General features: G+C 35.1%; 1 protein-coding gene across 3 annotated transcripts in view; it reads left to right on the top strand.

The window, feature by feature from the left end:
- The window catches only part of MYO16 (myosin XVI), a 359,061-nt gene that overhangs the window by 221,214 nt on the left and 110,198 nt on the right, over positions 1 to 27,649 (top strand). For all 3 annotated transcript variants that reach the window (XM_050333209.1, XM_050333207.1, XM_050333208.1), the window contains 4 exons: positions 18,254 to 18,365; positions 20,637 to 20,754; positions 21,533 to 21,604; positions 22,225 to 22,366. In XM_050333209.1, coding sequence (XP_050189166.1) covers positions 18,254 to 18,365; positions 20,637 to 20,754; positions 21,533 to 21,604; positions 22,225 to 22,366 — 444 coding nt within the window. The remainder of the gene's footprint in view (positions 1 to 18,253; positions 18,366 to 20,636; positions 20,755 to 21,532; positions 21,605 to 22,224; positions 22,367 to 27,649) is intronic.

Below are 27,649 nucleotides of genomic sequence, written 5' to 3'. Positions count from 1 at the left end.
ATTAAATCCTTTGAAGACCAAAAGTTTTCTAAGTCCTTAAACATTAATTTATTCCTCTTCCGGCATAAGCTGTTTGGAAGCACTCAGATCATTCAGAAAATGAAACAGTTTGAAGTCACTTTGCAAGAAGCTCAAACAGGAAAGAACTTAGCAGAAATCTGAATAATTAGATTCACATGAACAAGGCTTTATCTGATAAGATACCTGATAATCATCCAAAAAGAACAAAATAGTATTTCTAGACATATGTCTGAACATTGCAGTACCAAAGCTCTGGAAATAATTTATAGCTGAATATTTACATAAACCTGCTTTTATCAATAAAACTTCACCTTGGCTACATAGAGCAGATTGTATCTTGTATTATTGAGAGAGCGTTAGGTCCAAATATTTCTTCCCTTAAACTCCTGAGTGTAATACTTCAGTGAGATAGATCTTTCTTACTTGATAAAGTTAAATTAGGGGTGAATTTCTGCTGTATCCAACTCATTCATGAATCAGGAAGGCAGGATCTGGCCTCTTTTATAAGTTCATAATTTTTGGCTTAGTTAAATTATGATAAGGTCATATCATTTTGGTAACATCCATAAGTGAATTTGTCATGTTTTCTTTAAGCAAGTGTAATCTTGACTCTAGTAATAAAATTAACTAGATAAGAGGCCTTTTGAAACTATAGCTTGTTCCTGCCCAGCTGTCTCTTTGGTAAGTTTTCTGTTCCTCTTCGCATTGTTTAATGTTGCACCTTTATGTAGAAGATTCAACAGTCTTATTAAATAATGGCTTTTAAGATCAAAAAGAACCTTTATTTTTATATAGTTTTTAAGCCATTGTAATAAAAGAAATGATTCTTTTGTTCTCATTTTCGATAAAATTATCTTTAAGAGTCAGAGTAGTATTGTCAATATTAGTTATTGTTAGACGTGATGCTATAAAAGGTGAGAAGCAGTTCAAGTTCTAAGAAGTATATAATCCTGGATTCAGAGTTAATGCAAGTTGCTTAAAGGGGAAATCCCTCCCCTTTGGAGTCACTAAGAGTTTTTGTAAGGCTGGGATTTCGACCCAATGTGTAAGAGAAGTTGTTGGGTTGTAATTCTCTGGTGTTTGGTTCTGTCTTGAGAGGGAGCTTGAGTTCAGAAACTTAAATGTATGTTCTTGCAAACATTTTAATTGCTAAGGCATCGCATGAAGATACTTTCTATTGAACCTGTCACAGAAGCTGGACACTTTTTATTGAACATCTAGACAACTAGGATTTTAAAGTAGCAAGCCATTTAATCTATGTAGGGAGGGATCTGAAGCGATATATCTCCCACCATATTTGCATGTGGATCATAATGGATAAAGAAAGAAGCAATTGCTGAAAGGTAAGATTGTTTCTCAAGACTGAGCAGGGAAAGCATGTGAGAAATGGAGAAAGAGCCCTGAAAGGGCAAGTCGAGGCTTTTTGATTGACAATTACTCCCATGTGTTCATTACATTCAAAAGCTGATTTTTATCAGCAGATCCTTGATTGAAATATTCCAAAATTTCTAGTAACTTCCTGTGTTTCAAAAGAACTGCAGAACTTTTTTATCTTGATGATGATGATGTATAATACAAATTGATTAGAAATGTGAAGTTATATTCTCAATTTGCTCTGGACTTGTTCTGGTTTTTTTTCTGATGTGAAGTTTAGCCTCACAATAATAGTATGCACTAGCTTTTCTAACCTCACAGTAGGTGCTACCTTAGTGATGAATCTTGCAACCGATGTGAAACAGAGAGCAATACGAGAAGTGACAGGGGTGATAGATTTGTTTCTAAGTGGTCTTCTACTCTGGTGAAGAAAGGATAGGAGTTGAAAGGAGAGATCAGAATGACAGGAAAGAAATTATGGGGGAAAAATCTTACAGAAGATAAGTGGAAATACCTGTTTCATATTAGCATTTCTATTTCAAAGCTGTGGTATATGTAACAATGTAAGAATGTCTTTGTGTAATATATACATGTAAGATAATCAAACATATTGTTTTTAAAAATCATGTCATTACATTTATGTCTTTGTGTAATACATACATGTAACATAATGAAACATAGTCATTAAAAATCATGTCCTTACCTTTGTATATGTATGTTAGAACTATAGCTTAAAGCCACTTAACTCTAGAAAATGTTTTCAGAAATGATGGAGGGTTTGACAGCTGTTAAACTTGATGTCACCTTTTTCAGTTTAAGCAAGATTGCTAGCTCTCCAAATCGATTGTACTGTAAAAAAAAAAAAAAAAAAAAAAAAAGTGAGCAACTTCAAGCTAGGGACAGTGTTAATATACACATTCATGCAGACAGCAGAACTGTGGTCAGGACATGCATTTTTTGTGTTTGCATTGTCAAACTGCTGATCCCAGATGTCTAAACTTTCCTTTCGTCCACAGAACAGTGATGTGTGCTGCACTGTGTGCTCTCTGCCTGTGATGTTTCTCTCACCCCTTAAAAAGCAGAAAAACTCTTCTGCACCAACAGCTGTAGATCAGTTCTTTTATAGGCAGGTGCCCTCTTAGCTGTCAATAAAAAACCTTTATATTAATTTCATGTGTAAAGTAGTAATTTTAGTGAAGTAATTGTATTTCTTATCAAAGTCTAAGCTGATCTGAACCTTAATCCCTGAGGAAATAATTTCCCTCTCTAAATTATAAGGTTGGTCCTCAAAAAAGGATTAAAAATTACAGTGTGCTGAAGTGAATGGTATAGTAAAGATTCCAGTAAACAGCCTTATGTCTGATTTTTTGTGTTTCCAGTCATCATCTTTTCTAGCAAGCACTAATACAGTAAAAAATAATGATTAGTCTAATATCATCCATATTGATTCCCACTCTTCCCTTACATACAAGAACTCAAGATGTAAATTTTCAAGACTGAGTAGCCAGTTACCACAGATTTCCACTTTTCAGCATACTCAGGAGGCTATATGTATAAAACCAGGAAGACAGTGAACATTTCCATACTCTTTCTCTTTCCTTTCCTCTCCTTTTATTTTTGGATTTTTTTTCCCAATAATTTGATTATTTTCTCATTTAAAGTGAAACAGAAATTATAATCTTGAAACTACCAGTTTTCCATATGAGTACCCTTTGTCTACAAACCTTGCTGCCTCAGTCTAACAATGAAAGGTAAATTCATAAAGAAAAATTTTTTCTATTATTCTTCTTTATTTTTTTTATTTTCCCCACGCAATTGGAGAAATAGCCAATTTAGAGGTGTTCCAGTCCTCTGATGTTCCATGCTCTTTTCTTGTATTCAAGACTAATAAGTAGTTTTTTAACTTGTGGATATTGACTTTGTTTTAAGCTTTCAGTATACCCAAAAAGCTCAATTCACAGAGATGGTTACACAGTACCATTTTGATCTACTACCTTCACACTTTGCCTGATACTGATATTGGTGTTTGAGGACTGAAGGAAAATCCAAGGAAGTGTTAGGCTTAAGTTACAAAATTAATTGAATATAAAGGTTGTGAATGAAACAACTAGATCTGTAAGGGTTACATCAGGTTTTCCCATGAGTGATAGTCCTGTTGGAATAACAGTTTCTATATGAAGTGCCAAGTTACATCACTTTATCAAGCTGCCATTAGACTTTGCGTGATGAAACTCAGCATAAGTTAGTTGTATCAAAATTTGAGTTTCACCCCAATAAAGCCTAGTGTTGAGGCTTCATGAACTTTACTGCTGAGGATCAACTTTGTTTTAAAATTCTGCTGACAGCCTAAAGCTTCAAGCAATCAGGAAAGTGGAATTTATTGTATTTAATTTTAGGAGGGTGGTAAAGATCAGACTCTAGAGGTTTCTCTGCTGTATTTCACTTTTCCATTATGGGTGATGTTGGCACAGGAGGAGAGCAAAGCTGTGGCAGGAGATGCTTAGGCTCACCATCCCAGCAGCTGACGGTCAAGTCCCTCTAGTTCTTCTTCCAAAGAGATCTTCTTCCAGAAGAGGTCTCTTAAATTGGAAACAAACATTCAAGTTCTGGTTGAAAAAGTAAATCTGTATTTTTCTTGTTTTGTGTAAGTTTTCCTGTCCTAACTTATTTGCATGCAGCACATTCCTTTTCTCCAAAAAGCTTTCATTTGAAGTACATTAACACTTCTAAGACAATACAGGGATACATGTAGTGCAAGGTATCTATATTAGCATGCCTTGTGAGCAGAGGACCATTGAGATATGGAAATTTTTCAAGCACAATTGAAAAACCGTCTAAATAATGGAGTAGTATGAAGATACTGTTTCAAACACAGATTTCAAAAATTGAGGGAGTTATCTCTAAATTAATTTTGTTGGAATTTGTTTCACTACAATATGTGAATATGGATAGGTAAAACCCTAAATAAACGTGAAAATAGTTTGGGGTGTTTTTTTGTTTTGTTTTGTTTCAACTGCAAATAATGTAAAAATTATATGATTTGGTCAGTTTACATCTTCCTTATATAATTTACTTGTATTTAAAAGCTTTAACTGTGAATATTTGTTTCTTGGCTATCCACATACCATACTACCGTGAAAATCTGATTTGCAATGAAAAGTACTATTTTAAGGACAACATATGTAGATTCTAAATGTAATGAGGCATTTCTATTTACTTACATTCCAGTGAGGTCTGGCAGCTAAACTAATCCATTCAGTTATTAGGAAGGTGATGGAGAGAGTTATAATGCAGATATATTTGATGAGATTCTGGAGCAGGTTTAAACTTGCTTCAGTGAGTTTTATATCTATGTAATTTGGAATAATTTTAATGTGAAAAGAATTGTCTAAATTTTCTCTGTTGTCTTTTGTGCTTTTTTTGTTTGTTTTGTGTACTTTTGCTGCTTTCTGTGTATTCTTTTCCTGTTTACCCTGTATTTACTGATGTCTGAACTTTTTAACTGATTTCTATTTTGAGATTAAAACTGTCTTTACTGCATGTAGATCATATGCATATTCCTGCAAAATGTGCTTTCCCATAGTTCTTTTTTCCCTGCTCTCTTATAACATCAGCCTCCAGTTTCCTTTTATTTCAACTTCAGTTTGAAAAGTTTAATTTAGTGTTTATTTCAATACTCTTATCTTGTTAATTTTTCCTTTGTCTTCTTCATTCAGGCAGGTTTTCTGAGTAAACAGTGTTCATGACATTATTCAACTTGGTTTATTCTTTTTATCGAACCAAAATGAATGGGTTGGGGTTTTATTTTTCCTTAGCTTTTTTCTCTTGACCTATTCTTTCCTTGACGTTCAGGCTCCATTAATCTCTTGGACCATGATCTTCAAGCTTCAGTGTTGATCCTTGCACCTCAAAGAAGGAACTGTTGAGAGGCAAGATCAGTAAATGACTGATGTGTGTTTTTATGCCAGATAGTAATAGTCATAACTAAATCACTTAGTTTTGTTGAGGATGGGCACCAGAAACTCTATTATACATTGTATTAAGATACAATTTCATGTTTCAAAATTATATTGATTAATCAAAACTAATTATTTTTAATTCTAATGTAAGATTTTAAAGTACATATTTTCAGATGTTTCTGAGATTGAAAAATAGAATGGAGTATAAGTTTGGGGAATTTTTTCATCCAATATTGATTTTAAAAAGCCCAACCATGTTCAAAACTATTGATTTGTTACTCTGTGGTCTAATTTGCCTCATTTTTCTTATTCACGTACCTCAGTTCTGTTCAGCTAGCTTTTCTGTTTAGTCTCTAATATTTTAGGCTTAGACTCTCATGTTTTAATGAAAATTAGATGGAACCCTAAGGAACTTATTAGTGTACAGTAGCTAAGAAATTTTTCAGTGTTTTTTATCAGGGGAAATATGGTATCTGGAACATGTAGACTAAATCTTCCTCTCTAAGATCATCACTGTGCACCTTAATATTCAGGGAAAGCTAACATTAGTGTCAGTGTTAATATTAATATAAAGTGTTTCTCTGAAAATTGACTCCATTTCCTCTATCTTAAACCCCCTTTCTGGGAGACATTTGTGGATAGGCATGTCCCAGAAGGTACATTACTAGGAGGTTGGCAGTTCAGTTACAGAAGAGATAATCAGGATCATGGCTTAAGTTTTCAAAATAAAAATGAAATACTAATTTGTGTCATCTGATTTATTTTGCAAATAAGTAGTTGTTTTTATATTTGCAGATACCTACACTTCATGCATAAGGTATAGCTTTATGTTATGAATTTTATTTCACAATACTTGTTTTAAAATCTGGCTGGGCAGTTGTTTTGAGTGGTTCATCCTGACTTCAGGGTTAGTTACATACACACCTGCATAGTTCCATTCTAATTATATGTCAGGATATACAAAGCAGTATTTTTCTCTTGAAAGAAGAGATAACTGAGCTTTGGATTTTGATGTTTAATTTATTTATTCCAGTTTTGACATTAGCTGCTTTTGCTGTTATTGCTTTATTCCCAAAGGATCCTTTAAGAAAATATATCTCCAGTGATGTTGAATAATTGTTAATTTGCCTGAAGTTCAAGGAGAATTTTTATTTAGCAAAGAAAAGGTAGAAAAATAAATCTTAGGCTTAGCTCAGGGTCTTTGTCTGAGGTCCCAAGTGGACTTGTTATTTGTCTGGCTTTCAGAATAAATGCTATAGAAATTCTGCTTTGTTTGGGAGTGTAAATCTGAAGCTCATATTCCTCTGGGTATTTTTTTTTTCATTTGATGTTAAAAATCCCCTCTTCATTGTATTATTCTTCATACATATTGATTGACTAGTGGCAGAGGATGTACAGTCCTCCATTGGCAGAGTCTCAGAGGTAAAGAAATAATTACCTCTCTTTTCAACAACTGTTTTTCTCTCTGTTGTAATTCTATAAAGCTGAACCTGTAAGACTAACTGTGTGTAAATGAACAAATGATGTTTTATCAGGAATGAATTGCATGTTTATAGTAGAGCCAAGGCACTCTTCCTTCTATTTCTGTATTGTCCTAAAGGAAGTCAGATATCTGATAATATCTGGTATTTTATGTTTTCTGAGTGTCAGTTCCGAACAGAAAAAATTAGATCAGATCATATAAAAACACTCTGACTTTTGCCTTTTTTGCTCTACTCAGTTTACTTTTGCATATTTAGTTCTATTCCACAAACTTTCATTTATTTCATTTGACTTGGCATGATACCGTTTGCTTTTTTTTTTTGAGAGAGGCTTTGTCTTTCTTGTCTCTTTTGGGGTAAACATGATATGGAAACAGGTGCAGAAAATCAGAGGAGAATAATCTGTCTGTGGCATGAAAGATAAAGAGTAGGAGGCAAGAAAAAAGCTGAAATCTGTTTAATTTAAAAAAAAAAAAAAGAACAAACCTGGTAATTAAAAGCACTGGGATCTTCAGAGTCTGCTGAAGACATCTGTCTTAGTTTTAACAGAAAACTATACATGCAATAAAACATTACTTGAAATAAATTGCTTTAAATGAAGAAAACAAAAGGAAAAATAAATATAATTTTTTATGTTGATGATTTTTCAATTTGCTATGAATTCTGTTGATGAGTATCTTACACCCTAAAGTTTCTGGGCCAAGTTCAACCTTTTGTAAGAAAAAAAGGAATCGCCAGAAATCTATGGAAGATTTAAAAAATATATATATATATATGCATATATGTAATATTCAGGTTAAATTTGGTCTTCTGTTGAAGAAATTAAGTGTTGAGTGTTTAGGCAGCCCACCACTATTTCATGTCAGACTGAAAATGGATGTCACTCCAAGGGATGAAATTACCATAGAAGCCCTAGCTTAAAAGCAGATATGATTACTCACTTATATAAATGGTAGAAAAGTTAATTTTACTTTTACTCTAAGTACAAAATATGTCTTTACTAGGGTGCTAATCATCTCATATGTGGCAGGAGATTCAGTGGTTTCAGCTTCTGAAACCACTTAGCTATTACGTTGCATAAATCTAGAGCAATAATACAGTTCTGCAATTTATATTTCAAAAGTCACTCTTAGAGTCATCCTGATACAATTACTGTAGATGAATTTCCAGTCAGGACTGGGTCATTTAAGAAATTTTTATCGACATGTGGAAGCCCCAGTTATTGAACCCAACTCATCTCAGTGTTAGATCTAATGGAGATAATACCAGTCACCGTTGTTTGAACTTGTTGTCTTGTCCGAGCTCCCTGAGCTGCCTTGTAGTTTTTCACTGCACTGGAGTTACTGTAGCCAACTTGTCTAGGTAAGTCAGGCAAGGTCACCCCAAAGCACAGCATAGTTTTCGTCCTCTAGTTCTTTCATTAATCATAACTCAAAATTACCTCAACTCTGAAGTTAAATCTGATTGTGTCAGATTAGTGCCATTCACAATGTCCTTTAATTCCTGGATTTTCACGCTATTTTTTGTAGTTAACTATTCAAAATGAGTTTTGTCTATAGCATACAAGTAACGGATTAAAATTTTCTGAATCTGCTGCTTGAGTGCTAATGACCAGAGGAAGTTAGGATCTTAGTTTTATACGGCTTCTAAAAATGGCAACTCTACGAGTCTGGCTTCTGAGTTTATTTTATGCAGTATAATGCAGGACAGAATGGTGTGGGAACATCTTGCACTGAATCACTCATTACCCAGGTGATCTTTGGAACTTCTTTATTCTATGTATAGGTCTCGTCTATATCCAATTAGTTTATGACCCATCTCTTGGAATCGTGGCACAAAGTGTTATTGCTGCAACATAGTACAGTACAGGATAAATTATGTGAAACTGCTGTACTCAGTGGTTCATATCAGAAGGAAACAAAACCAGTTTAAAGTATAGTTTCAAGGTTTTGAGTCGCCTTTGATTAGCAGCCAACAGATGTAAAATAGTACAGGGTCTTTTTGAGATACTTATTGATTATATATTAGGACATATAATAAATATCATGTGCTAATATATAAATATATATATGTACATATTACACACACATATATTAACCTATCTAACCAGGGAAAGCTCTATTTTTGTCAGACCTATGTAAACGGTGCTCTGGATCCCACAAGGAGACACCCTGGGGAGAGCTGAATGGGTCCAGACTGTTTCAAGGAAGAAACATGCATGAGGTTCTGGACTTTAGACTCAATGATCTTAAAGGCATCCTCCAGCCTAACTGAATCTATGATTCTATGATTTTTTTACCTGTGACCTGACTAGGATTATCTGATTGGAAGTTTAAACATTTTTTGTATTGTAGTAATACAGGTGAGAAAAATTGTTAGAACAGATGCAGTCTGCACAAAGAACTAAGCAAATCATGGAAGTCCTCTGAAATAAAAAATTTACTACAAATTTTCTGCTGACTGAAATGACAGAAAATGGTGCTGAAACAATGTAGAAATATCATTTGAAAAGCATTTGTAACCATGATTGCAGAGAAGTGTAATTTATGGCTTATGAAAATGGCGGCACCCTCTAGATTCTGCTTTAACTTTTATGAAATTTTAAAGTAACTAAATCATTAAATGAATAGAAATCAGTTTACCAAGCTGTCATCATAGCTTGATATTAAACCTACACAGTAACGGCTATGTTTATTTTGATGCTGCTACACTAACACCACTTTTGTAATCTGTTTTCACTCAAGGTGAGGATCATGAAGACTAAGAAAAATGCTAATCACTTGTAAAAAAAGTCCTTGGCCTTTCACTGTAAAAATTAATAAAGTGATAATATTAAATAGGAAAAAATATTTAATGGAATAGTTTGTGGGTTGCTGATTGCTAAATAAATAACATATATAAATATATACAAATTTCCTTCATGTATAGTTGAAAAGAGAACATTCTTGCTTTGTAGAACGAAATAAATTAGGATAAAGGTTGGTACTGCACCAACTCATATTCATGTATGAGAGTTTCGTAGCCCACAAAAGACAAATAATTGTTATTGATAAAGAAATTAATTGTATTAATTGTATTAATTTTTAAGAAAAAAGACTCATTAATGAGTAAATAATGTATACTTCCCGGTATTTCAAAAGTCGCTACAGTGACTAGTAACTTGAGGAGGCCTTAACTTTTTTGGACCAAGTTAAAAGTGCCTTAAATGGATCTTACTGTTCAGAATTACTTGTTTTGTATACACACCTGAATACACATGGTCATAGCTGCATGTACAGCAAGAAGAGGACTACTTGTAAGGCTGCTGATCTGAAACAGATCCATGAACTACAATCAGTAGTTTTATAAAATAATTTTGAATTATTTTATCAATGTTTTAACTGTATTCTGGTGAAAGTTATAAGCAGATTCCCAAAGCACTTTTTAAAGTTTAGATCAGATATTGTGGCTCTTAACCCAGAAAGACTTATTTAGGGAATCAGCATTTGAAAGTAGCAAACACTGGTAGAGAAATGCCTTTGAGGCTCATAAACTTAATGACATCTACCTGGCAACTAATTCCAGAGTAAATCTGAACACTGGAATACAAAATTGCTCTTAGTTTTAGGAGCAAAGTTCAAACAGAATTTTTGAAGCATTTCAGGACATGGATTGGACCAGTTTGCACTTGCATGCAGACTGCTTATTTTTTTACATCTTCAGCAATGCTCAGTATTCATCATTATGCCCCATATTTAATGTATATTAAACTTAAAAATTATACTTTTAAAGTGATAGATCACAGAATTATGATCTCCTGAGTGATTCTCTCCTATAAAATACCAGGTCATGAATCAGATAAACAGTACTAGAAGGTATAATGTGTTTATTAATTCTTGCAGTATCATTAGAGGTGTGAAAAATTCTACTTTGAGTCATCTGGTTGTATATTCATTATTTTTTTTAATGGAATAATTCTAAATTTACATTTTTATGTAACTTTAGGGACAGAATGCTTGAGATTGTGGTTTCAACCTATTCCACAAGAACATTAATATAATAAGAAGGAAAAAAAAAAAAGCATACCTACTTGTAGCCTAACAATATTTGGAATTTGAGGGTAAAGACCAAGATGTATTTCTCTGGTTTGAGTATATCCACTGTCTGAAAAACTTATGTACTTCGTAGTACATGTAGTCTTACAGAATTATTTTTAAATTTTATCTTATGAAAATATCAAGGCAAAACTACTTACTGAACAACACACAGGTTAACACAAGCTTTCTGTGCTAAAACCAGTTTACAAAACACATATCTTGTTATTTTGTTAGAGAAATAAAAATAAGAGCTGTATTCTGGCTGTCACCAAATCTGTCTACAGTGTTTAATTAATTAACAATATACTGATACCTTGCCTCCTGACAAAGCCATTCCTATTTTTAAATGCTGCCTTTGGTGCATTATTGCACTAGTTATGAGCAGAAATATGTGCACTTAAATGGTTAGCAGTAACTCCAGCTCAGTGCTGGTTTTAAAACTGGAGATAAAAAAAAAAAAAAGCAGTAATATATGGCCTTTTTCCTCAGAGAAAAAAAGCCAGCAGCTATTCATTATCATGTTCTGTAAATGTCATTTACTTCATTGATGTCAACTGTTTTGCTTTGTCTTTATCTCGTTCCTGTTTACATATCAAACAGTACTAAGAGCAAGGCAGCTTTTCCTCACTAAGCAGAATACATTGTCCTCTCATATTCACATGAGATATCTAAGGATACAAAAATATTTGTTGTAATTTCTTAATCTGTGACTTCGTAAATAGAGTAGAGATTAGGGGAATTTATTTTTCAAAGGTAATGTTTTGGTTTTATACACTCAATACCCTTCATCCCAGTAGTTTTGAAAACATATGTAAAGCTATGAAGTCATTAATTTTCAGTCTGGCAAAACAGTCCTTAAGTCCATTGTTTAGCTATACCTAAATTGTGTCTTGGGATTTAGCAAGTAGTCACAGGAATAGCTAACCTCTTAGAAAAATTTGATGTATTTCAGAGGAAGACCTTACAAATATTTAATGCGAGTGCTGTAAACTGACCTAATTGCAAGAAAACTTTTTAATAGTTTTTAAATAGTCATACTTTGTAACTAAAACATATCTGAGATACTATGATTTCCACCTGAACTTAAAGTAAAAATTAACTGATCTGGTAATGTTTAATTTTTAGTGACAACCATTGTGCTTAATCAGGGCTACTACCCTGAACTGGATGGGAAGGAGGGATGCAAACTGCAAAGGAAAAAGCCACACACTTTCACATGATTTTGCAAGTACATGGTTCATTGGGCAGCACTAATAAGGGGAAGGAAGGGATTTAGCTTGTTAATCCATGGTTCTTAATATAATGTCACATTAAGTGACACCCACAACACACATATCGATTGCATTAAAGCTGGAATCTGATTATGAAATACTGCTTCATCCTCCTGTGATGTTGTTTCTTTTGAGAGTTTTCTAGCAACAAAACATCAACTAATGAAGATTTTATAATACTTTTTTTGTTTAGACTTTATATAAAGACAGGTAGAGGCAAAAAAAAAATGTCTGTGAGGCTCACTGTGAAGTGTATCAGAGATACCTCAGATACTTTCAAGCAAAAAGTCCATAGCTGTGCTGGGGCTTCATCTGAGCCAAATAGCTTCACTTACTGTGCTTTCTGTGCTACACCTCGTTCATACAGTTATAGTTCAGGAATCTTTATGTGTCTTTGGAATCTGCATTGCATGTTGTAGAAGTAAATGTATGATAAGGTCATATGCCTAGAAGTTATGTAGGCAGTACTTGCAACAGCTTGAAATCTAGGTCTCCAGTACTATTTCCTTCAGTCTCACACACCTCATCTGCCTTTCTTTCTTTCTTAGTGAGCCAGAGGTCAATGTAGAGTGTTAACCTATAACTTTCAGTTGTACTTTATTACTGACATTTGTTACTATACTAAGATTCAACTGAAAGCGGTGGGATGAAGCATTGGTTTGAAGTTAGTTACACGTGAATGTTTGGCTGAATTAAGACAGTACACAGTGGTGAAATAAATCATTATTCAACGTCATGGTACATGTAAACCTCACAAGAAAAAAAAGAAAAAAGTTTTCTTTCTTGTTCCAGTGGCCTGAAATCACTAAATATGATGTCATGGTGGGCATGTGTCTGTTTTTAGAACAATTGATACAGCGTTTTTATAATTTATAATGGCCAGTCTTCGCGAGCGAAGATCCGGGGAAGGTCTTTCCACCTTCCAGCCTGCGCATTGGATTTTTTAGGTGAGACACAGTGTGCGCGGAACTGAGCCCACCCTTTAATCCTAAGGTTCATCTGCCGGGGCCAAGCGAGCTTGGACGGTGGCAGCGAGGTCCTTAGGACGTAGGTGGGTTGCCTTTAAGGGCTAACGAGCCCCACCTGCCCGGGATTGGCCCTGACCGGGAATCGAACCCGGGTCTCCGTGGTGATAGCGCGGCGCCTTTACCACTAGACCACCAGGGGCTCGACAGCTGCTGTACATCAGTATAATTTCTCTGATGGCAGTAATATCTGCATGCATTGGAGCATTCCCGGCAACCCACCTACGTCCTAAGGACCTCGCTGCCACCGTCCAAGCTCGCTTGGCCCCGGCAGATGAACCTTAGGATTAAAGGGTGGGCTCAGTTCCGCGCACACTGTGTCTCACCTAAAAAATCCAATGCGCAGGCTGGAAGGTGGAAAGACCTTCCCCGGATCTTCGCTCGCGAAGACTGGCCATTATTATTATTATACAGCGTTTTATAGAAGCTAGCACTGAGAGGATACTTATGTGTGCTTTTTATGACACTTTTTAATTAAGGTCAAGCTGTAATAAAAGCCTTTACAATATTAGAAGTGTATGAATGCTTTCAATAGGCATATCTGAATCCATTCAGTCTAACTGACATGCTCTTCTCTAGTTATGGGCACATACCAGTTACCTGTAAAGCTGACTCACTGAGCAACTCATACAAAGCCAGTGACAAGTCATCATGATTAGGAAGACACACTCACACTCTGTGTAATTGGAGATGTATGCAGAGAATCATACCCAGGAGGAAGATGATGTTTTGAAACAGCCTAGTTTCATTTCTTTCTTCCAAATTTCTTTAACTGGACAGCACAAAATGGTTTTGGAGAACCAACGTGAGAGGTTTCCACATGCTTACAACATGATGTAAAAAAAAAAAAAAAAAAAAGGCATGTATTTTTTGTTCTTTAAGTGAAAACAAAAACATTCTTGCTTGGATAAATAAATATGAAGTATCAGGATCTCAGTTTTAATAGCTATTTTGAATCAGTGAATGAATATGAAGAGTTTTATCTGTCATTTTTATAAAAGAAAAAATGAATTTATAGACAGAATCCAGAATTTCTGATTCATAACATGATCTACAGTGGCTTGCTTGCATTGCCTAATTAAGTATTGATACAGAGTCCTGTATTTAGTGATTAGTTTATCTTAAATATTAATTCTTTACTTGTTCCATGTAAATTCTTTACCCACTAATCCTAAATTTCTTTTAACAAAATAAATGTACTACATCCTATGGCCAACTGTACTAGAATAGGAGTTGATACTATTTTGTTTCTCTTGGGGTCAGTTAAGACTTATCCTACTAGTAACAGAGAAATGAGATGTGGACAAGTGAATCAGCAGAAGAAAGCACAACACAGATGTAATTTCTCAGAGGAACCAGTTCACCAGCTATCTCAAAAAGACAACAGATTATGACATTCGGCTCTTCTCATGCATTTGGGTATTTGGGTTTTTTTTTCTTTCACCAATTAAAAAAGTATAAACAGAGAAAAATTATATTTTCCTTTGCCCTTGGTTTGAAAGGGACCTCCAGAGATCTGGTCCAATTCTTTGTATCAAGACAGAATCTTCTGTGAAAACTGACATTTTTTTGAAAATCTTTTGCAACAGCTGCACAAAAGAAACAGAAGACTCAACTGATTTGTAAGCTAATGACAGGGCAGTTTTATCTGTCTTCGCATTCGTGTTCCCAGTGCTTACCAGGAAGAAAATTCCATCATTCCCAAATTTTTAAACTTGTGATTTTCTGCATTGGTGTAATATTTGGAATAAGCGAAGTTTCTGTTGTGACTTTCAGCCCTTCCCTTTTTTCACTTCACACAGAATAAGAAATGAAGTCTAACTAAAGTAAGTTTGAGTTCATTTAGTGTACACTTTTACCCTGAAACCAGTAGAATAAAAATTTTACCTCTCTGAGTGATTATGTGCAAGAAAGGATTATTTTTCACTCATCCTGATAGACTTAATAATAAATAGTTTCATGTACAGACCATTTATTTTCTAGATACAAAATCAAGCTAAGTTGAATTAGCTTGGAGATGTTGGTAGTGATCACAGCATATATTCTGACAATAGTGTTGATACAGGTTGCAAGGGATGTCTTCATCAATTTCAGGAGTTTGGTCCTGTGCCCCAGCACTTCCTAAAAGAACTACTGAACATGCATGTTCAGACTTACCAATAATACTATTTCCCCACCTATTTTGAAGGTATAAAAAAAAAAATTCTTAAAGAGATTTCCTTTGGTTTCTAGCTCATAGAAGTTGATCAAAGTGTCTGGAAATTTCGTGATGGTGATTTTGTAAACTGTTCATATCAGTTTTTCTTAAAATTTACAGTTAATTTCTCTGAAATTTTAATTTTCTAAAATTTTAAAAAAGAAAGACTATTTAAAAAATAGTTGGTGAAGTTTAGAAGAAGGTTAGAAGACTGAGTTCTGTGATATCCATCAACAGTCCCAAGTACTCTATACAATTAATCCATCCTTAGTATGCATATACTCTATAGTATAAACAGTTAATGAATGTGCATATCTTCAAAGCAATTTTACTTATTTCATTAGTGCATAAATAGTTTGGAAAATGAGTGAGTCTCATGAAATGTTCTAAAAGAATTTAATTGCTCTTAGACTGCGGAAACTGATTCTAAATTGAAGTGCACCTTAGAAAATGTTCAACTGCATCCCTTTCCAAGGGCACCGGTACATCTGCTGATTAAATCTTCAGGACATGTATTACTGGGAAAGTCAGATTCTCTTCCAGCAGGCATGTCCCAGCAAATGCTGCCATTTATGGCTGGGTTCCTAGAGCCACAGGCACCTGGTTTGGCAGGTGCCCAGTTTGCCCCCTGCTGTATCAGCAAGAAGTGGTTGTGCTGAAGGCAAGAACTGACGCGCGTTGGTTCATACTACAGCTCAGCTCTTTCAGGGATTGAATGTTCTGCATCACTCTGCTGTGCTGCAGCCTGCTTTCATATGTGTTGGTAGTGTTCACACATCTTTTTACAACATCAGTACCCACTGGCGCTTCAACTGTGCTAAAAAGTGCTGATTAAATGGGGTTGCTTAAAAAGAAGAAGTGTAGAATATTCTCTTCACAGGACAAGAAAGACTATTCCTTGCTTAGTACAGAGAGAGAGACAAAGAGTTATTTAGGGAAAGCACCATCGAGGAGGAGGGTTTTTTACAGAAATGAGCCATATGCTTCCAACTCCTCCAACCATTCAACAGTAAGATATTTTGACAGCAGAGTAACTGCTTCTGTAAGTCTCCTAATTATGGATCAAAAATGCCACTGACACCTGATGCATAACACGCCACTGATACAAGCTCATGCAGCAGTTCAGAACAGTGGAAAATTTTCTGACAGATTAACCTTTATACCAATAGGTTCTATGCCAGATTCATTCTCAGATTCATTCTCAGAAGTGTTCTAGGCTCCTTTTGAACCTACAGGCAATGTAAAAAAAAAAAAAAAAAAAAAACCCAACCATCCAAACCAAAACAGAAAACTGGCCTATACTTTGTGTCATCTGCTCTAGCAGATTTGACAACTGTGCTATCATTTGTATCTACCTGATTCTGACAAAATTGATGTTTTTAATAACTTCAAGGAACCAGAGCTGAGCACTGGTCAGTGATGCTCACAGACTCACGTTCTGAATAGTAGTGTTAGTTTACCAGCTTTATCCATTGATGTGAGGTTTGTTTGACTTGAGGTGTCTGCTGACTGAGTCGTCCTGTGGTTGCAAAAAGTGCTTATGTACCCAAGCACACATATGCAAATACCTAATAATTCTTCCTACACACATTCACATAAAAGGCCACCTTTATAAGAACTACCACCTTTACTCAAGCATTGCCAGACCTTCTGTTGCAGGAGGAGTTTTATTTTGAAATTATGTCTCCTCTAGAGAGCTATTAGAACAGGATTATAAAAAAACATTGCCAAAATTTAAACCAGTATTGTTTCCCATATTTACATGACAGATCATGGACTGAAAATTGGTAGACACCAGAATTATTGTGGGGAATTTTTGTTGTAACTGTGGTGAATGGATGAGAGGTGGTGTGTGTGTAAATTGTCCACCTTTGTTGCTGTTGTGATGGTGTTATTTGGATATAGATGTGGGGCATTCTTTTGTTTATGTAACTGATGTTTGTGAAGATTGTAGATTGTGTGATGAATGTGTATTTTAATGCTAATGACCAAACATCTTCTTACATTCTCTGCATGGTTGTAACTAAAAGTCAGATCCCGTCAAATATTCAGACTCCTCATTTTAGTGATTTCAGCTGTATAAAGAAACCTGAATACTTTAAAAAATACAGCCCATAGACATATTTCAAGAGGGTTGTAATACATTGTTGTAATGGTTAGATTACTGCACTTTTCAGTAATCTGTTTTACTGTAGTTTTTTAATCTGTTTTGTGTTATTACTCTTTATGTTTTTTCTACGTTTCTTTTTCCTGAGTTAGCCACTGCACTAGGTGTCTCTCCTTCTCTCTTCTAATCATTATTTTTGAGAAGGTTCATGGAATTTCCTTTTGTTTCACAGCATGCAAACCAGTACAGCTTAAGGGCTGTACACTTACTACTGCATGTACTTAGTTACTATTTTGTAGTTACAGAGATGCTGAGTGTACCTGTCATCCATTCAGCTGCTAAGGGAATGAATGATGACTGTGGCAGTTGGGAGATGATCTATTCCTTAGCAGCAGGAGGGGAATTTAAAGCAGTCAGAGTTATCAGAGGTTCTCTTCAAATCTTCATGCTGAAGGGGAATCTCTGATAGTGCAAGAATGGCAAAACTGGCAAAAAAAAAGGTATAAATTCAACCTGAAATTTTAGCTTGCACATAGGGCTAAAGTTGGGGCTAGAGGGAGATTTAAACAAAAGTTTAACAAAGAAATACAGAATATTCTGTTGCTGGTACTGTTCTCTCCAAAGGTTGAGAAAAATCTGTAACAAACTTCTGCTTAGAAATGGAAAGCTGGATTTTAACTTCAAAAGTTTGATCGTGCATCAGCCTTGTAAATGCCATATATACTGTTTTTCCTCTCTGCAGGTATCTAAGCCAGACTGTACTAGAAGAGACGATGTCAACAGCCAACCCACAAAACAGGGAGAAATTAATCGTACTAAAACAAGCTCTAGGTGCTCTGGGATTTAATAGTCTGGTAAGTTTCATGAGTTTGTGTTATTTGTGGCTAAAATCATCCTATTAGTTAAAAACAGGCCATAAGGAACTCTCCCTGATAACCTTTTGAGTGAAAAGAATTGGGTTTTTTTATCCTTTTTCTTTTTCTTCTGTTGTTTAAGAGCTTGAAACAATATACAGTACTAGCTCACTCCAGAGAATTTACTGTAATCACTTTTAATTAGATACAGAACCAACAATGTAAATCTTTTTAATTCTTAAAGATACACTAAACAGCTTCAAGGTATAATACTCTGAACAATTAGATTACATAGATAAAAAGAAACAGTCAAATCCCATGTGACAGAAATCTCATAAAAACCACAGACATTTTTTTCCTCCTCTTGATTATCTCCCTGTCCTTTTTAATTTTGTGAAACACACATACGCTAGCAGCACCTGAAAAGAAATAAATACATGTTTAGTCAAAGAAAATTAGAACTGGATAACCCGAAAGAGCTGACTTAACTCATCTAAAGCAACAAGAAGATAGGCCTGATGTTTGTCTTTTATCCTATAAAACTAATGAAGATAATTTGGAAAATTATTCAGGAAGAGATTCTGGAGGACAGAGGTGTGATGGAAATTAGAGGAAATGGAGGGATGAATATGAGAACCCATGTAATCTCTGTAAATATGCAACGTAAAAAAGTGTAAACCATCTTTAAATCTCCTTTGTATTCAGGCAGTGTTAGAATAATTATTTAGGAGTCTAGAAATCTGTGGAACTCTTGAGTATTGCACAATGATCTCCTATGTTGAAGATAGAGCAGAATATGTAAAACACATTCCTAAAATTTCTACCCATTACTTCTGAGGTACATGGAAAGGTCTGTATGTATTATTCCATGACTATCTAGCCACATTTAATGATAAATTACCTTTTTCAAAAATTACGTAAAGATTCCCAAGGAGCAGGGTATAGCACTCTAGTTTGAATGCCATATTAACATGAAAGTTCTTCTGGTTTAGGACTTATCTTATTCAGACTTCACCTGTATATATTGGGTCTTTTTGAATCTTCAGCTTTGGTATTGTGGGATAGAAAAATACACTGTTGCCCTATTAATATTCTATCTCATACAGTAAGAGATTGAAATTCTTGTCTAAAAATGTATGAATAAAACTTGCTTAAACAGAGTTGGAGGTGTTATAGTCTATCCCAGAAAGACTGAAAGCTTTTTTAGTGGCCTTTGATAATGAGCATAGTTATTAGGGAAAGGAAAAAGAAGAAGAAAACTTGAGAAAAAAAGAGGATGTATTGGTCAAATATTTCATTAGTAGTGTATTTTTTAATCTTATTCTGCAAATTGTGGTGAGAGTTCTCACCATCACTTCTTCAGTTTCAGTAGAATCAGGTTCCAAATACTATTTTTCAAAAATTATCAATTAAATTTGTGGCTCATTATGGCATGTAATGTTATAGTGGATATCAGGTTTCTCATTTTACAACTCTAAAGAAGCACTTTAAAACAAACCTCAGAAAAACCTTAAAAAAACTTCCAAAAATGCACAATACTTTCTCTATCTTAGCATTTAAGGTTCATATTTCATGGATCATATTTTTTTCTTGGATTTAAAAATATTTTAAAACTAAACAACCAGAACAAAGCAACCCAAGAAAGCTAGTTTTTTCTTGCTGTGATAAATATGAGACCAGGTGAAATCTGCCCTTAAAGATAACTGCTTCATAATATTAGAAACATCAGAAATGAGCATGTAGTCATGCAGGAAAAGTGTGAGTGCAAGAGACGTTGCTTTTGTTTCTTTAAGACCTTAATTACAGCTTTTACTACCAAGAAACTTATATAATTTTGAACTAGACACTTCATTTGTGAATGTAGTTGGCTGAGGAAAAAACAAACCTTGCTATTCCCAGATACAGCAATTGTCTCTTTGGAAATTCTCTATGGATAAGATATGTTTATTTCTTGCATAAATAATGCATCCTTGAAAGATATTTAAGTATTTTTATCACATTTTGAAAAACTTTCTTAACCTAGCAGTTAATGTGACTTACATTAAAACAAAATGAATAAAAGGCAATTTCATTGGTGTATGTCCTAAATAGGTTCCATTTTGATTTCTAAATCCAAATTTCCTGTTAACAATTCACACACAAATACTTTTTAACTTAGGAAATGCCAGTGATGCAAACTAGTAGAATTCATGTTTTTATGAAGCGTTGCCTTTCACTGATGTGCCCAACAGATCTCTTCTTTATCTTTAATTCTGCATAAAATATGTGCAGGAGGTGGAGAACCTGTTTGTAATTCTCTCGGCAATTCTGCATCTTGGAGATATTCGCTTTACAGCTCTGACAGACGCTGAGACAGCATTTGTGTCCGACCTGCAGCTACTGGAACAAGGTCAGTAGGACGTGACCTCGGAGCATCGCCTGCTTGGTCCCACAGCAGGGAAGTTGCGCTGTTCCACCAACAGATGGAAACATAATTCCAGGGAGACAAAAAAAAATTACTTCTGAAAATTCATAAGTTACTGTGGCGATATGATAGTATCCGATTGACTTGGATGTTTCATAAACTACAGATTTTTATGGGATGAAATAAGATACCAGTGTCGCAAATTATCTAATTAAATGTCATTTTTAATACTATCATTTGCCAAAAGAAATTGGACAGGGCACTTTGTGCCATCTTCTTTTAAAGTGCTTTTACACTGCTTGTCAACAGCTGAACCATTTGCTTTGAATTGAATTCCTTACATTCAAAATCCGTGTCTTAAAAGGGTCTCTGGTTTCCATGCTTTGAAGTTTGCCCTCTTGATCACTTACAAATCTCCTCCAAGTGGCTTATGGATACAGAATGTCAATAAGTAGCATACCTTAACTCTAGTAGGAGAGAAAGTCTGCCAAACCCTGGGGAGTGTCCTGAGTAATCTTTAAAGGGGAAAGAAAGCTGTAATGTAATGTACAGATGTGTTCAAACTTCACAAAGTACTGATTATAGTAATCCGAGTTTTATGTGTTCATTAATTTTGATTACTTCTATGACAGCACCCTTTTCTTGAATGTGTGGATTCTTTCACTATTCAAAAATAGTATCTACAGTAGAAAATCTGTTATAAGAAATTAAATATGCAGTGCAGCCCAAATCTGTCTTTCTTTGCATTTTCTTTTCGTTTCAGTGGCAGGAATGCTACAGGTTTCACCAGATGAGCTTGCTTCAGCCTTAACAAGTGATGTTCAGTATTTTAAAGGTAATCTCCTCCAAGCTTTAATTCTCATAGATTGGCCCTGATGGCATTCTGATCCATCTGATTTGAGAATTTTAAAAGCTGATGATTTTTGTTTCTCATTTCTTGTATGAGTTGTAAATATTCTCTCTGAGAAATATGTAGGGTTATCTGCCATGCAGTAAATCAGACTGGGCCACCAAATTAGAAATGTCTTGTAATATACAGCAGATAAGTTTCACATTGTGATACTGACAGTCTCCTAACTTGGTTGATCCTACAGAAGTGTGTCAAGATAACAGATTAATATATTAATATTAATAGAGAATATTAGTGAGAACTAAAGTTAACAGGAGTGTCTTGGAAAAATAATTCTGAAAAATTATATTCAGTAAAATTCTAGTTCTCTGCGGTACTCATACACATTTCTTTTGAAGAAAGTATAAAGGCACGTATTTCCAAACTGAAAGTCTTTTAAGTGTTGACAGTCTTCTCATCTTGCACCAGAGGCTTCAGAAAAAAGCTAACACTGTGTAAATGTTTGGCAAAGGAGAAGTAACTGTAGCTAAATTTACTGTAACTAAAATTACTTAAGGCGAACTTCACGACATGCTTTCATCTCCATTTTCTGCTTTCCCTTGTAGGAGACGTGATTGTACGGAGGCACACTATAGAGATTGCAGATTTTTACCGAGATCTCTTGGCGAAATCTCTATATGGTCGTTTATTTAGCTTTTTAGTCAACACAATCAACTGCTATCTTCAAAATCAAGATGACACTGACAGGTAGGAGTAACGATACAGACTATTAGTTGTGCCATTTTCTGTTCAAATCCATAATTCCATTAAATGGAGGAATTTAATGCATAGTGATAGAATTGTAAAGCATTTTATGAGAGTATTACCATGATGCTTGGATCTTTAAGGCACTGGCCATTCCTTCAAGTTGTTTCTTCTGTAAAGTATCCATTTATTTATTTGCATGTATAGGGGGACATAGTACTTTATGCAGTAATCTAGACTGCTGGTTGAAATTAGTAGCCTTTTAAGAGTTGACAGTACAGAATGAGCTGAGTCTTTCCACACGCAAAACACTGCTGGTGGTTTTTTTACTGTGAAATATACTTGTTCTTTCTTCCCCAAACAGTGGCCTTAGCACAGGGTATTAAAAAGACAATTTTATTCAAAGGCCTTCAAAAAAATATTTAAACATCATTGAATTAAATGTTCTAAGAATGTTCTCTAGGTTATCATCTACTAAGTTCAATGCTTTTGCTATCCAGTGTGGTTTCTTGGAAAAATGAGTGCTAATTAATGTGCATCAGTGGAGCAGTCAAGAAACAAATTAAAGAAACAAGAAAAAAAAAGGAAATCTCAGTAGAATCAAAGTAACAAACTAAGACAGTAGACCTAATTAGATGATGATATGCATATGACTTCATCAAGGTTCAACATCTCACATGCTCATCTGAGCTGTATTATGAACGAAAAATGCAAGTGTCTTGGCATATTGTTAAATGGTAAATACACAAATGACAGATGCAGAACTTTCAAAAAAGAATAAGTATTGGCAAAGTTGGATCTAGTAATCCAAATAAGTAATGAAATATCTTAAGACAATATATTAAGAATTCCTGACTCCTTCTGCAAGAGGGCTTTTCATATATGGAGGTTTAAGAATGTCTGTGAACTCTTGTGAAATATTGTTTTTCTTTTCTGTCAGAAAGTGAGCTAATTAGGTATATATGCTTGAAAAAATCTTGACATTATATTTCAATGCCTGCTAGTAAGTAGAAGGCATGTTGTTTTATCAGCTAGTTAGCAAAGAGTTCCTCTCTTTGCAGGTAAAAGCAGAGAAAAATTTGATATTTTTTAGGTAAAAAGTGGCTGAACAGCATGTCCCAGAGGGCAAAGGGCCTAGTTGGAGGCCTGTTACTAGCAGTGTCCCCCAGGGGCCAATACTACATCCAGCATTGTTTAACCTATTCATCAGTGGCTTGGATGGAGGGGCAGATGCCTCCTCAGCAGGTCGCTGATGACACAAAGCTGGGAGGAATGGCCAATACCCCAGAGGGCCATGCAGCCCTTCAGAGGGACCTCGACAAGTCTAGAGAGATGAGCAGAGAAGAATTGTCTGAAATCCAACAAGTGCAAGTGCAGGATCCTGCACCTGGGAAAGAATAACCCCCCATACAGGCTTGGGGCTGACCTGCTGGAAAGCAGCTCTGCACAGAAGGACCTGGGTGTCCTGGTGGACAACAAACTGTCTGTGAGGTAGCAGTGTGACCTTGTGGCCAAGAAGGCCAATGGTATCTTGAGATGCATTAGAAAAGAAAATTGCATGCAGGTTGAGGGGGATGATCCTGCTCTCTCTTCAGCCCTGGTGAGGCCAGTCTGGAGTGCTGTGTTCAGTTCTGGGTTCCTCAGGACAAGAGAGGCATGGAGGTCCTGCAGAGCCCTCCAGCAGCGGGCAACAAAGATGATTAAGGGACTGGAACGTCTCTTAGGAGGAAAGGCTGAGGGAGCTGGGCCTGTTCAGTCTCAAGAAGAGACAACTGAGAGGGGACTTGATTAATGTCTATAAGTATCTGAAGGGAGGATATCAAGAAAATGGAGCCAGGCTCTTCTCAGTGGTGTCAAGCACTAGGACAAGAGGCAACGAGCAGAAACTGGGCAGGTGACTGAGCACTGGAAGAGATTGCCTGGAGAGGTTGTGGAATCTCCCTCACTGGAGATATTCAAGAACTGTCTGAACACAGTCCTGTGCAATGTGCTCTAGGATAACCCTTCTTGAGCAGAGAGGTTGGACCAGATGACTCACTGTGATCCCTTCTAACGTAACCCATTCTGTGATTCATATGTAGCCTGAAGATGGGGTCAGGGCCATATGCCTACTGTGTTACAGACAAGAAAAGAAAGCTGGCATTTAGTTATGCTCTCTGTCTGTATCACCAGGTCAGCCATAGATTTCTGTTACAGATAGAGCATATAGAGTATTTCTAAATAGGTATTTTCTGAAAGCTTTTATATTCTGACTGTATACTCATACGGCCAGCAAAATTCCAATATTGCCAGAGTAGCAGTGGGAACACTTATTTGGGCAGAGGAAAGATCTCAGAGGTCTCATTTACTTCATCCTTAGTACATTATCTGATACATTATATGATTATAGAATAAGATATTCTGGAATAGAAATCTTCCCAGCATGAGAGAAAAAAAAAGGAACATAAACTAAACCATGTATTCATCTATTACTGAATCCAACAGAAGAGTGCTGGGAGTGCAGGAAGGAGGGAAAACAACTTCCTTCTCAGAACATGAACTCACAGCATAATGAATATTTTTTCTTTATGTAGAGGTTGGGAAATCTTTAAAACAGACAAGCAATACAAAGCATAGGATATAATTTGGTGCATGATATATTTTGAACTCTGTTTCAGTTTGGATAATTTCTAGTATTTCATTAAACAAAATAATGTCATTTTTTAAAGCATAGAACAATTTTTACTTGAAAGATCTGGGAATAGTACGTGCTACTGATGAGAAAGCTATGGATCTTGAGTCTATTAGCAAACATACTTCTTCCTTCCTACCATACCTGTCAAGTCACTCAAAGAAATGTTTGTCAGATACGGAGCCAGTGTTTCTTTCTGATGTGTCCAACCACTGTCTCTGTATGTACCACTCCCACCTGGGTAAGGTAATATCAAAAGAAAAATTACAGTTGTTAAGCAAGATACCTGAGACATTGCAATGACACCAAAAGTCTCAGAATATTAACAGAACTCTCTCAAAAGTTACAGAAATTAGTTTTGTTTAGTAATTGTTCATGATGAAGAACGTTTCCAACTGGGAGTATTCAGCTTGTTCCCTTCAAGAACTGTGTTTAAGACAATGGGTATAATCTGTCCCCGTGGGAAAACTGAGGGCTTCTTAATTAGGATTCCAAGGGTCTAATTTGAAGGTTAGATTATACACTTCATCTAATCTTAGAAATATTTCCTCATTAATCAGTATCACTTCTAGTTTATCCAGATCAGACATAAGCCTACTGACTTGCTTCCTCATTACTGGGAGAAGTTGGAGGAAGAGCAAGAAACATTATATTTTTGGGCAGATGAAAAGGAACATTAAATCACCTTCCCACAAGAGATTCACCTCACTGCTTCATGCAGGCAGATTGCAAAAAATAATGATGGGAATGAACCCCATGGATTTCAGAACTAAAAATTGTCTGTGATGAAAAAAAAAAAAGTGATCAAATAACATTCTGTAGGTTTGTTTGAAGCAATGGGTCAGACATATTGTAGAGGGCATTCTCTTCACCTTGCCAGGAAATGGTTCAAGAGCATCCCTTGATGAATGGCAAGAAGTCTACCAAGGCAGTAGATCGTTAGACAGGATGTCTTCTGTATGTTATTGTTTCTAGGAGCTGCCAAGAATTTCTGTGTAGTTTCTTTATAATACAATTGTTAATTGTACAAGATCAAAAGATATTCCTCGTTTATAAGGACATCTTTACAGAGATGTTATTCTGAGGAAAAACAGGAGGCATTGTACAATATTATCAGTTGAAATACTGTTTCGTAAATAAGAAAACCAAAATGAGTTATAGAGAACATCCATGCTTGTTTTTAACTATTCAAACATATGTAGTGGTCTAAGAGAGAAAAAAGTTGGCAAAAATATTCAAATGTTGGCAAATTAATTTTTTGTAATTTCAATGCTAGGAAATGTTGTCAAACTTGAAATCAAAGTCTCAGTCCCTACTAAAACTATAGTTCTTTTATTTCTACATAGTAAATACTAAATATCTGAAACATAATGAGGAAATGTGTCAGTGATGATTAGTTACCATAAAATAATAAAATTAAAGAAGGGGATCTTTCAGAACAAAAAGTGCTTTTTTCTGATTTTTGTTCTTTTAGAAACTAGTGACATGACCTTTGATTTGTAAACATGGGATCATTCATACTTTGTTTTGCCTTGGGAATCTCTGCTATGATTAATTTAAGGAAAGTAATTTTGCTGGAATTAATATGGTTGACAGCTAGCCAATAAAAACAGATATGGACCCTCCTTCTGAGAAGAAAAGTAGTATAAAAAAAAAAAGAAAAATGAGAAGAAAAATTTTAAAAACCCAAATAATTTGCAAATACATGTGAAACAATGCTTTTAATTTTGATGTGCTGTCAGTTATTATTTAATTTTCAAAATTTGAGCAATAATTTAATACAGAAAATTACTATCATGGTTGGAGAGATTTTGCACATAGATACCACAATGTAATAGTAAAATGTCACTATTGTAGAGGAGATAGAGCCTTGTTCTGTTATACTTGCCCCGTAGGCAAGATATTAATTATGTAAAACCTCTAGCTCTTCTCATGTTGTGTGTGCATCTCCTAAGAATTATCAAGTGGCTTTTATAAAAGCACTGGCATGGCATGACTTCCTGTTAACAAATGCATCTCCAGCAAGTCAAGATACTTCTTGCAAATATCACAGTTTTCATAAGGAATGTTATTTGAGGTAGGCAGTAGGCTGGCTGCTAAGAATTTTACCCAGCATTTTAGAAACCAAGACCAGGTTCATGTTTAGCCTGACTTGTAATAATTCATCAAGTCACTTCATATTGGTCTTTTCCTTATGCAAATGTTTATATGTTCTTTGAGTGAAAGTAAAAGAGGCTAATTTGACAAAATAACAGTCATGGACTCAACTGCTATGTAAACTCAACTGCAAATCTATTAACTGAATTGGACAGATAAGGGATAAGCAGTTCTGTCTGGTTTAAGTAGTTCTTTAAAACTGCAAAATGTAATGCAATATTTCAGCTGGTGTACAGTGGAGTTCATATTTTGCCTTCCTGTAAGGAAGGCTATATATAAGTGGGAGAAAAAAAAAACTTATTAAAAATTACACAAAAATTTCAAACTACTCTTTTTTTTTTTTTTCTGAAACCCGTTTAAATAGCATAATAATTCTGGATTTTCAATATGAGCTTGTCTGAGGTAGGTTTTTTTTAAAAACATCTAATTCTTCTTAGAAAGGGACAGGTTTTAAAACA

This window comes from Myiozetetes cayanensis, unplaced genomic scaffold (assembly GCF_022539395.1).
Source record: "Myiozetetes cayanensis isolate MyiCay16 unplaced genomic scaffold, myiCay2020 scf5-8, whole genome shotgun sequence".
NCBI lineage: Eukaryota > Metazoa > Chordata > Aves > Passeriformes > Tyrannidae > Myiozetetes > Myiozetetes cayanensis.
Note: the sequence above shows the minus strand (reverse complement) of the source record. Positions and strands in the feature narration are given on the sequence as shown.